The sequence below is a fragment of the Pan troglodytes genome, chromosome 1 (assembly GCF_028858775.2).
Source record: "Pan troglodytes isolate AG18354 chromosome 1, NHGRI_mPanTro3-v2.0_pri, whole genome shotgun sequence".
Lineage (NCBI taxonomy): Eukaryota > Metazoa > Chordata > Mammalia > Primates > Hominidae > Pan > Pan troglodytes.
In genome coordinates this window covers 29,928,259-29,940,472 of record NC_072398.2, presented here as the reverse complement: position 1 = coordinate 29,940,472, position 12,214 = coordinate 29,928,259, and the positions used below count along the sequence as shown (strand labels likewise).

At 36.0% G+C, this 12,214-nt stretch overlaps 1 protein-coding gene and 1 long non-coding RNA gene across 33 annotated transcripts in view; one reads left to right on the top strand and one right to left on the bottom strand.

Moving 5' to 3' along the window:
- The window catches only part of LOC107970220 (uncharacterized), a 213,182-nt gene extending 212,339 nt beyond the window's left edge, over nucleotides 1-843 (bottom strand). The window contains exon 1 of one of the 2 annotated variants that reach the window (XR_010150287.1): nucleotides 493-843. This is a non-coding gene — a long non-coding RNA (uncharacterized LOC107970220). The remainder of the gene's footprint in view (nucleotides 1-492) is intronic. The other variant, XR_008537318.2, reaches the window with a different exon arrangement.
- Nucleotides 844-853: 10 nt separating this feature from the next.
- Nucleotides 854-12,214, top strand: part of LYPLAL1 (lysophospholipase like 1) — a 219,891-nt gene continuing 208,530 nt past the window's right edge. For 14 of the 31 annotated variants that reach the window (XR_010149986.1, XR_010149943.1, XR_010150069.1 and 11 more), the window contains exons 1-2: nucleotides 858-1,008; nucleotides 6,176-6,275. Coding sequence is in view for 8 of the 31 variants with exons in the window: in XM_054661009.2 (XP_054516984.1) it covers nucleotides 918-1,008; nucleotides 6,176-6,275 (191 nt within the window). In the remaining 23 variants the exon portion in view is untranslated. 31 annotated transcript variants of the gene reach the window in all.

Sequence of the window (12,214 nt, the reverse complement as noted above, 5' to 3'; positions counted from 1 at the left end):
ATGTTGTAGCATGTATCCGAATCACATTCTTTTTACAGGCTGAATAATATTCCATTCCAATATGTACATAGCACATTTTGTTCATCTCTCCATCTGTAGGTGAACATTTGAGTTGTTTCCACCTTTTGGTACTTGTGAATAATGCTGCTATAGAACACTGAAGTACAAGTATTTGTTTGAGTCCCTGCTTTCATCTCTTTTGGGTATATACCTAGGAGTGGAACTGCTAGATCCTATGCTAACTCAATGTTTAACTTGTTGAGGAGCCACCAAATTATTTCTATTGCCGCAACATCATTTTACATTCCCATCAGCTATGCACAAGGTTTCTAATTTCTACACATCTTCACCAATACTTATTTTCTGTTTTTTTGATAAGAGCCATTCTAATGGTTATATAAAGCAGAATCTCATTAAATTAGATTTGCTTTGTGAACTATTTATTAAAAATAAGAGACACGAAGAGAACTTATTATTATATGCTTTGCTTACCCTGTATATCAAGAGCTGCAAACATCCTGTGCGAGTCCCAAAGTGAAAGGTAAAATATGGTTCTATCTATTAAATTTTAAACATAGTAACACTAATATTTCTCCAAATAAGGTAATCTTGAGTTTTGGGAATGCATTTAAAATTCCTACAGCAAATGCTCAGGATATAAACATATCCATTAGTCATTACAGAAGTCCACACGAGGCTGACACACGTAGAATACCATTATTAGCAAAACTAAACTCAGTACAGTTACAACTGCCTCAAACTTGACCCCAAAGTATTGAAAGCTCCTCAGAGAGCGGGCCAGCAGCGCTGCGCATGCGCGCTCCCAGGCGCGCTCCCGCGCGTGCCTGCGTATTTGCGTGCGCGGCCCCGCGCGGCAACGCAGGGGCGGAACCGCATGACTGGCAGTGGTATCAGCGATGGCGGCTGCGTCGGGGTCGGTTCTGCAGCGCTGTATCGTGTCGCCGGCAGGGAGGCATAGCGCCTCTCTGATCTTCCTGCATGGCTCAGGTGGATTTCAATTTTACGTCCTGGTTTTCTACAGCTCGGGAAACATCCTCCCCTCGGTTACCCCAGTATTGCCCAAGTGGAGGTGTCGCCGGGCCCAAATAGGGCCCAGTGGGTGGCTCCCCCGTCGCCAGCCCCGGCTGTAGATGCACGGGCAGCGCCACCTGCCCCCAGCCTCCCCAGTTAGTCTTCCTCTTTCTATCGGGCGGTCACTGGTCCACCACCCTCGCTTTGGGGCCTTGTGTCCCGCCGCTCAGCCAGCCCTCCATCCCCACAACACACCTCCCCATTCCTCGCCCCAAGTTTAAACAGAGCAAGTTAGTAAGGTAAGTCTTCTGCTAGGGGGAAATTGTTTAGTGTTTTTCATTATCAGCTACTAGTGATTTTTCAGTCGTAATTGCCCATTGCTTTTTCCAGGCTCCCATACTAATGTAGACAATTGAGATTCACAGTTAACTTAGATACTGTTTACAGATTATCTCTTTTCTGTAAGCCACTGTGCCATGGCTGGAGTGCTTTCTCTCACTTTCCTTTTTGCTGCTTCTCTTTCCTTCCTTTCCCTTTCCCGCCTGTGTCATTAAACTTCCAAGATAGACTACAGGGGCAGGACCCCCAGGGACAGGCATCTTCCACTGCCTGCCCTTAGTAACGTGTGCTTAATGCTGTATCGTTACTTAACACTCATCTGTAATCACTTTTGTCTGTCTTCCCCACTGGATTGTGAGCTTCCCACTGGATTATGAGAGTAAGGGCCCTTGTGTCAACCTTTGCACCCCCAGTGCTTGGCCCAGGGTAAGCTCTCAGGAAATGTTTTTTAAAGAAATGAGATGCAGCCGGTGTCCTCAGGGGGCCTACCTAAAGTTAAAAACAAAAACAATCCAATTAGTTTGAGTCAGCAGTGCATGGAAGATCACAAGACAGTGCATGGTTTCCTGCCAAGTGAATTGTAAGAGAAAAAAATGTGGTTAGGCATTATTAAGGCATTTGGAAGATGAAAAGCTTGTCAGACTTTTCGAAGAAAGTGGTCTTTGAGCCGAGACGGGTAGGCTTAAATGGGACGGTGATTGGAAGGGAATTGGAAAGGTACTGGGCAGAGACCTGGAAAAGGGCAATTGTGGGAGGTATTCTCTTTATTTTGAAAATGAGGCCAGACAGGTTCAGCAGCTTGGCCAAGGTCTCTTAGCTGTTACTGTGAGTAGTGGCGGATTTGGGATTAGAACCCAAAGCTCTTCGACCTCAAACTCAGGGCTTTGGTGGGGTAAGGTGAAAAAGTTCGAACTAGGATATATTGTTTTGGAGATAGGGAAGAAGAGGTCCAATAGTGTTTAAAGGGAAAGACTTGGCATATATTTAGAAGGTGACGTGTGTAAGATGACAGCGGTACTTAATAACTAGGAGACTGGTAGTACTATTTAGGGCTCCAAGAGTGTTCATTTATAAGTACCCAGAAATTCCCCAACACTGTACCCTTTCTCATAATCAATTCTCATTATCTTTAGGAAGAACTCCTAGACTATGTTCTTTTTTCCCCTGGACCTCTTTGCTTAAAATAACTATCCTTTTTTTGAATTTCAGATTACATTTTTATAACCTGTAAGGGTATGTCTCTAAAATTCAGAGTCATGTATGTATGTATTTTTTCCTTTGTACTTTGAACCAAGAATTTATTCAAAGAATTCTGCCAAGTATGCGAGTATAATGTGATTCCTATATATTTAAATCTCCACTGAAGTAAATAAAACCTTATTGGGAGTAGGTCTTTATCATCTTTATCATTGGGAGTAGGTCTTTATCATCCAGTAGGTCTTTAGCAGCTAGTGATTTTACATTCGACTTTAATGTATGTGGTTATGTTATAGGAGATGTTTGGTTTCTGCTTAACTAGAATATGGGCAAACCAATTCTGTTTTATCACACTCAGTTTTGCCATACTGTTAACCAGTTTTAACAGTTTTACTATGGAATAAGGTACTAGCTTTTTAAAAAGTGGACATTGTGAATGGATAGATGTTGTTTTGCAGCTGCATTCTTACTCTTCGAGGCTGAAAAAATGTTATTAAAGACAGATTTTGTGTTTTCAAATAAAAAACCTTAAAAGCTTGAGATTTTCTTCTAGGAGATAGCAGCCATAGAAGAACATATGGGAGTGTAAATTATATGTAGCCAACTTAATTTGAGCCTTTTCTATTAATAAAGTACTAAAGACGGACCTTCTTTTAAGATGATAAAAATAAATGATAGGTTAATGAGTTTTGTTCAGTCTCTCAGATCAGATTAATTCACTCTTATTTGCTCCCATAGGACACTGGTTCTTCTTTCAGTGGTAGTCATCATACTTGTAATTATGTAATGTAATGTCTGTATTCCACACTAAGCTAGTAGGTCCTCAAAGCCCAAACCATGTGTCTTGTTTATGGCTTTCTTCTTGTGTAGTAAGGCTCAGCAAGTTGACTGAGTAGCTTCTTGGCAAAGTCACCAGTAAGCTCAGGCTCTATGTCGCTCAATGTAATGGACATTTTCAGTCGTCCTCTTACGTGAACTGTCATCTGCATTCAGCTTTCTTCTCAAAAAACTCTCCTGGTTCTTTTTCTGTCTTGATTTGCTCCTTCTGGTTTCTTTTGCAGACTCATCCTCCTCTACCTGGCCATTAATGATGGGGTTTCTCTAAATTTGGTCCAAGGTCTTTTCACTCTACATTTTTCTCCCTAGGCTAATCACAGAAGTCTCCTAGAGATACCCATTTGTGTCACTGGTGTATAGGTAAAAATAGAACCTTTGAATTTCTGTGGAGATTCATAGATTCTATTTTTGAGCTCTAGACAAGTTCATCTAACTGCCTGATAGACATTCATTCATGAATCCATTCATTCAAGAAATATATCACAGCCTCCATGTGTAAGGCACTGTTCTGTGCTCTGATCATGCAGCAATGAAAAAAACAAATCACTGCTCTCATGGAGCTTATGTTCTAATGAAGTAAATAAATACTATAGTAGAAGGTAGTAAGTTTTATGGAAACAAGGAAAGCAGGATAAGGGGATTCTTCCATGGATGAGAAGTTGGAACAGTGTTACAATTTTAAATAAAGTAGTCAGGTTATGCCTCACTGCAAAGATGACAGAAGATGAAACTTCACAGCTAGACTTAGACTTGGCTTTAAAGCCAAGTCGGAGGCTCCAGGGTAGGGTCCTTGACATGTTCAAGGAACAGCAGTAAGGCTAGTGTGTCTGGAGTGAGAAGAACAGGAAGGGATATCCAAGAGGGTACTGGCATCCAGGTAGTGTAGGGCAGGGGTTGGCAAACTTTCTGCAAAAAGTCAGGTAAGCATTTTAGCTTTTGTGGGCCATGTAAGGTCTCTTCCCCATAGTTTTCCCTTCTCTCTCTTTTTGAGAAAGGAGTCTTTAATAATGTAAAACTCATTCTTAGCTTATCCTCCTTAAGGACCCTAGGCTGGATTTTGTCCTCCCCTCTAGCTGTCCATAGTTGCTCAATCAACCCATGGTATAAGACCTTGTATGCATTACAAAGAGGCACCTCACACTCAACCTGTGTATGCCTGTTGCTTATGTTTCCTGTCTAGGCAGGTGTCTAGTATTGTTCACCCAGTTACTCCGGCCAAAAGCCTGTTAGTCATCCATGAAACTTTTTACTGTTGACCCTTTATAACAAATCCGTTGCCAATCTCTATTAATTTTACCACCTAAATTTCTCTAGTATCTGTTTCTATCTACATCATCGCGTAGTCTAAGCATGAACGGTAGTTTCCTAACTGATCTCTGTACATCTACTTTTGCTCTCTTTCAATTCTGTCTTGACACAGCTTCCAGATTGATCCTTTAGAATCATGCCAACCTTTCTGTCAGAAATATTCATGACTTCTTCATGAACAGATTTGTCACGTTCCTACAGTTTCTCTGGTCTCATTTTATAGACACTGCTCTTTTCATTCTCTGCTTGTCAGTTCTTACATGTCATACTGCTCCCTCTTATCCAGAATCCTGGCACCTGCCCTTTCCTCGGCCTGGGATACTTTTTTCTTCTGCCCTGCACTTCTCACCATCCTGTAGACTTCAGTTCAAACCATTCAGCAACTATATTTGGATACCCAGTTTTTGTCAGTCCTGTTCTAGGCACTATGTGAACAAATAACTCAGATAAAATACATAATAAACTTCCTCTTGCAGAGTTTATAGGCTAGTGCATTTATTGTTGAACTCCATAAACCCAGTCAGTTGTGAATAAAATAAATATTTGCAACACCAAGTGTCTCATTTTTGAAGCAGGTACATTTGCCTTTCACATTTATTTGTGTGATTTTTTGACTAATTTCTGTTTTTCACAATATGCTACACACTCCATGAGAATAGGGACTCTATTCCTCCCTCACCCCGCCATCATTGCCTCTCTACCAGTGAACACAGTGCTTGACACATTAACAGGGATTCAATAGGCAGTTTTTGAACTGATACCTTAATGAGTTAATTGATTAAAAAATTAAAGTTGTGACCTTAATTTCCTCCTCAGGACTCCATAAGATGGACTTATATTTCCTTCCATTTTTTTCTGTAAATACATATACATTAATATTTATATGGCTTTTTATTACTTACCAGCTTTGGAGTAGATAATTCTTCTTTTAGGTCATGTAAACATGTTGTCAAAATTAAATTATGATTTTTTCAAGTTAAAAATAAAATTACACTGAACACACATTTTGGACTTTTTTTAACCAAGAAAATTAGGTTCTTCTAACTACAGAAGTTTAACAGTCACTTTAGGAATTTATTACTATTAAGAATAGGATAAGAAATGACTATTAAAAGTCACATATAAATACAGAAATAAAATTTTTTTTAGAAAAATCAATTTATTTATTTATTCCTGTACTACCCACTAAACAAATTAGGTAACTTAAAACTTAAGCTTAAACAAGATCTTCAGAGTAATCAGTGGTGAAGCCAGGAGTAAAATAATCAAAATTATTGCTAGTTATTGAGACCTAGTTAGTTAATTCATATTAGTAAGTCAGTTTCTATATGGTTATTATGAAGTATGGAGGTTTTTTAAATCCTTTATTCCATCCTCTGTGTGACATAAAAGTTTTAGACTGCTTTGAAATGCATTGTATTACTAAAATATTTATTTTAATCTAGATTTTGTGATTCCTCAGGTGATTCTGGACAAGGATTAAGAATGTGGATCAAGCAGGTTTTAAATCAAGATTTAACATTCCAACACATAAAAATTATTTATCCAACAGCTCCTCCCAGGTATGCAGTAATTTATCTCACTTGTCAATATAACTCTGTGGCATAAAATATATATAAAGAGATGTGCCAGCTAGGTGTTCTTTAAGCTTAATTTTGTATTTAAGATACTTTAAATTAGAGTACTTTGTCCCCAGAATGTATTCTTTATTGCAGTTACACTGTTGGACCAAGTTTTGCCAGGTGAGTAATTTATTCCCTTTCTGTAAAGCATTCCCTAAAGCTCTGAATTTAAACTGTGTCCCAAGCATGGCTTATGTAACTCTGCTTCCTCTTGCCCTGCAGATTGCTCAACTTTCATACTTCTTCCCTACATTCACCCCAAAAGGAAACTTAATAACTCCAACAAGTATAATCTTTCTAATAATTTAGTTAAGCCAGAGTTCATAATCTCTGGGAAAGGGTTTTATGGCATTCTTTCCACATTTAAAAGGATTATTAAGAAACAATGTTATGCTTTTTTAATCAGTAAACCAGAATAGGAAGATAGAATTGACTACTTAATAAATATTTAGGTTATATAACCTGTAGGTGTGTGCAAAAAATTCACAGTACTAAAACTGCTATAGTTTTGAGGTCAAACTGCTCTTTGTAAATATTAAATTAACATCTGCATAGTCTTTTATTCGGAACACATGCCGTAAATCAGGGATTGGGATTTTTTTTTGGTAAAGTGAAATGATGTGTGGAGCTACGCCCCAATCTGATTTTTCTCATAATCTGTTCTTGATTTTTTTTGTTTCTTTTTCTTCTTCTTTTTTTTTTTTTTTTCCAGACAGAGTCTCACTCTGTTGTCTAGGCTGGAGTGCAGTGGTGCAGTCTTGGCCCACAGCAGCCTTTGCCTCCCAAGTTCAAAGGATTCTCCTGCCTCAGCCTCCTGCCTAGCTGAGAATACAGGCATGTGACACCACGCCCAGCTAATTTTAAAGACAAGGTTTTGCCATGTTGGCTAGGCTGGTCTGGAACTGTTGACCTGAGGTGATCCACTCACCGCAGCCTCCCAAAAGTGCTGGAATTACAGGCATGAGGCACTGCGCCTGGCCTGTTCTTGATTTTTTTCTTATCAGGCATACTATGCAAATGCCTTGCTTTATATTTCCATTAACTTAGTATTAAGGAGAAATAAAACCAGAACTTCAAGGACGCTTTTATATGTACTAATAAGAATTTACTTACTTTAATTGATAGAATTGAAAAAGGGAGAACAAAATGATAATGTAAGACTGAAGACTCAAAGGAGTTATTATTTAAATGTAATTTTAGTAGAGTTTAAAAGTTTGGTAATCTAGTTAAAAGACCCAATCACCAGTGGTTATTTTTGTGCTATAAATTGCATGTCTTTGAAAATGTCAAAAAAGCTTCTTGTTACTGATTTTTAGGATAGTTGAAGTTGGAAGGAAGAAACGTAGTGGTATTTCTGCTGGGATGAAAGATAAGTTCATTTCTACCTAAATATAAATACAATTGTCTGATTAATCATAAGACCACTGAAAACCTTATTCTAGGAATTAATATTTTTTATCTTAAGAATTTCATGTCATTACCAATTGTGATAGGAATTCTAGGCAGTATTTCTCAAACTTTAGGCCAGAGTTATTTCAGAAAATCCAAAAATCTCCATGTGCACTAAGCATTATTTGTGGGTGCTGTTGTGATTTAGTAAAGTATGAAATCGTTGGACCAGCTTCATGGTAACTTTTTGTTACACAGTTTTATAACCAATAGCTATTTGAACAGATCATCAAACGTTTTAGACCATACTCACCAATAGAAATGTAATATGAGCTACATATAAATTTAAATTTTCTTGATACCACATTATAAAAAGGAAGAAATACGTAAAATTGATTTTAATAATATATTTTATTTAACCCAGTATATTCAAAATATTCAACATGTAATCGGTATAAAATTATTAAAGTGATATTTTATATTTTTTACACTAAATTTTTGAAAATTGGCATGTTTTACATGTACGACACATCTTACTTCTGATGCTAATTACACTGAAATTAAATAGTAGTAAAAATTAGGTTCCTCAAGTTGCCCTGGCTACATTTACGTGCTTCATAACCTTATGTGGTTAGGGGCTGCCATTTTCTACAGCTTAGTTTTAGAACTTAAAGAGGAGTTCCCATATACAGTAGATTGGGAGCCACTGTTCTAGATCAAGTCATCATTTTTACTTATTGGTTTGCTCAGGTTTTCACTTATTAGTAGCAAAACATAGAAGATTTCCAACACATTACTTTAAATATTAAATTATTTAATTGCAATAGAAAATGAAACTGGCATAAACAAATTTGAGAACAAACATAGTTGACTCTTAATAAGCATAAAAAGCATAAGGCTCAGTTTGTGGGAGCAAAAGTGTGAGGGTGTGCAAGAATGAAGCCTCTTGATCTGGACCATTTGGTCTTCCATGGGCATTAGATATAGGAATACATGGCTTTGGTTAATACTATGAGGCAGTTCAGTGGAGGTCAGTTAAGAGAGATAATATCATACTTAGTATATTATAATTAGCTGATTTTTTTCCTACCTTATGCTGGACTAATTTTCTAGAGCAGTTTATATGATACTTACGTCTGTATCCCTACAGACACTGAGGGATACTGTATCTCTAAGCACTTAGCACAGAACCTGCCAAATAGATGTTTAGTGAATATTGAATAAATATCTTGCAGTATTTGCTTGTTGTTATAATTTAAAATAGTGTAATAGGAATGAGTAATTGTGGGTATTTATATATAATACTAATATTTTAATTGTGTAATAGTTTATGCCTATGTGAGGTTTTAAAAAGTGTATTTTGTTGTGGTAAATAACCTAAGAATTGTTGTTCATAAGGGGTTGCAATTACTTGTCCTAAGACTTGACCCTGCAATAGATTAATTGAGTGAGCACCAGATTATGGGCCAGTTTTAACTAATGAGTCTCAAATTGAGGAGCACTGCGGTATCATTAAGCCTGTAGCTTTTAACTGGTTTCCAGACTTCAGAATGCTGTTTGATAGTATTTTATTAGAATGCTCTGGCATTCATGGTGTACTTTGCTGTTTTAAGACTTCTGACTGGTGTTCCTAACACATTACCCTGTTTAGGCAAGCAGTTTGGGCATAGATTTATTGTCGTTGCTTTTGTAGCATAATATGGCTTCATTTGGGGTTTTAAGGATAGTTGCTACCTTCCATCTATTATGGCAGTGTTTCTTGTGCTGCTAATAAGAGAGATTCTGGTGTCATCTACCTTGCTTGTTACCTTTCCGGTGACGTCAAAAGGAGGCATGTGATAGATACGTGCCTTCCTTAACTCTCACTCTTTTTAATGTGATTGGTACAGGATAAAAATGAATTTTAATAACCTTTTTAAAAATTTATCAAGGTTTCATGCTTTAACATGTTGCTACATACTTTCCGATATTGTCCACATTTCTGGTATTTATTCTCTCTCCTGATTTTTTTCTTTCACCACTTGTAAACCCATAAGTTTTTCTGTACTATGGATATTTCATTGACTATGTTATTCCTATAAGGTATATTGAAGATATCACTTGGCTTGTAAAATCATTCCATTGATGGCATGTAAATGATATTCAGGGTTTACCTGCCTGTTAGTTGGCCAGTTTTGTCCTAGAATGTATCTAATCTCTTGTTACATGGAAGTGATGCTTACTATTATGTGGCTTTACCCAAGCCAGTATTTATAGAAATGAGTGAAAATGAAATGTATAAAAGCAGGTTAAGCTTTATTAACTTTGGTACACAATGCCAAGCATATTTCCAGAGGGGCTGTAACAATTGACAGCCTCACCAGCAGTATTCAAGATTCCCATTTGTCTCACATCCTCCTGAACACTTTCCATTGTCTTTTTAATTTTAGCCAAACCAGTAGATGTGTAATGGTATCCTATTGTGATTTTTATTAATATTTCTTTAATACTAATGATGTTGCACACTGTTTTATGTGCTTATTGAGCATTTAAATATCCTCAAAAGAAATGCCCACTCAGATTATTTGCCCATTCTTTTATTTGGTCATCTTTTTCTATTGATTTGTTGGAGTTCTGTAGTTTTTTGGATACAGTTTATTATTGTTGTTGGATATATGAATACAAATACCTTCTCTTTGTGGTTTGCATTTTCACATTCTTAATGACATCTTGTGGACATAAGTTCTAACATGTTTCTTTAAAATTTACAGTGAAATACAAAAATTGTATGTGCATAGTTAATTTTGATAAATTATAGTACAGAGAATTTTGGTAAAATTATGCACCTATTTACCTCAATTAAGTTGGAGAATATTCTCATCACCCCAGAAAGTTTCCTTGTGCTTCTTTCAAGTCAATTCCCATCTCATGTATTATTGTTTGCATATCTATTACTGTAGCATAGTTTGGCTTGTTCTTGAATTTCAGTTAAATTGAGTCACTTAATGAGTGACTTAATGGAATCTTGTGTCTGGCTTCTTTTATTCAAATTGGTATTTTTGGGATTCATCTATATGTGTGTATCAATAGTTCAATTTTTAAAATTCTAAGTAGGTATTATATAAATACAACACAGTTTGTTTATTTATCTACTGTTGTTGCACGTTTGGATCATTTCCAGTTTTGAGATCTAATGAATAATGCTACCATAAATATTCTTGTTACACGTCTTTTTGTGAGCATAATTTGAATTCTTATCTAGACTCTATTCCATTGGTCTAATCTTATAGTAGTACAAAATTGTTGTAATTATCACAGCTGTATAGAAAATTTTGAAACCAAGTGGTGTAAGTTTTGCTCATTCTATGTTACTTGCATTTACGTGTAAATTTTAGAACCTGCTCTTCAATTTTACAAAACACCTGTTTGGATTTTGATTGAAATTGCATGGAATCTAGTTTGATTTAGAGAAAATAGATGCCTTCTAATACATACACATGGTATGTCTCACCATTTACTTAGGTCTTTATTAATTTCTCTCAGAAGTGATTCGGAGTTTTTAGTGTAGAAGTCTTTTGCTAAATTTATTTACAAGTATTCTGTTTCTTCATGTTATTGTAAATGGAATTTTAAAAAACTTAATTTTCAAATTGTTGCTAGTACAGAGAAATAAATTTTAGTTTTTTATTTTGTCCTTGTATCCTTCTATCTTTCTAAATTCACTTATTTCTAGTACTTAGTATATTCCTTATGAATTTCGTGTGTGCATTTTATTTCATTGTCTTGCTTTTTTGGACTTGTTTGAACTTCCAGTACAATGTTAAATAGAAGTGAGTACTTCCTTCCTGTGTAATCTTAGAGGGGAAGTGTTCAGTATTTCACTGTTAAGTGTGATGTTAGTTCTAGGGTTTTTTGTATATATGCCTTTTTTTTATATTGAGGACATTTCTTTGCCTAATTAGCTGAGAGGTTTCTTTGTGAATTTATCAAATGCTTTTCTGTGTCCTTTGAAACAGTCATGGTTTTTATCTTTCATTTTGTTAACACAGTGAATTACATTAATGGATTTCCAAGTCTTAAACCAACCTTACATTCCTGGGATAAACCCTTTTGTAATGTATTATCCTTTTTATATGTATCTAAATTTGTTTTGCTAATACTTTGGTAAAGAATTTTATGTCTGTGTCATGAGGAATATTGTTCTGTGATTTTCTTTAATGCCTTTGAAAAACGTTATCATCGGGGTTATGCTAGTCACTTAAAAGCATTGGGAAGGATTCCCTTCTCTGTGTCTGAGTTTATGTTATTTCTTCCTTAAATATTTGATAAAATTCACTATTGAAATTACCTGGACCTGAGATTTCCTTGTATGAAGGTTTTGATAATGAATTCAATTTCTTTCATAGAACCAGGATATTCAGATTTTATATTTATTTTTAGGCCAGTTTTGATAATTTGTATTTCTCATGAAATTTGTATCTTTTTTCTGATTTGTCAAATTTATTGACAAA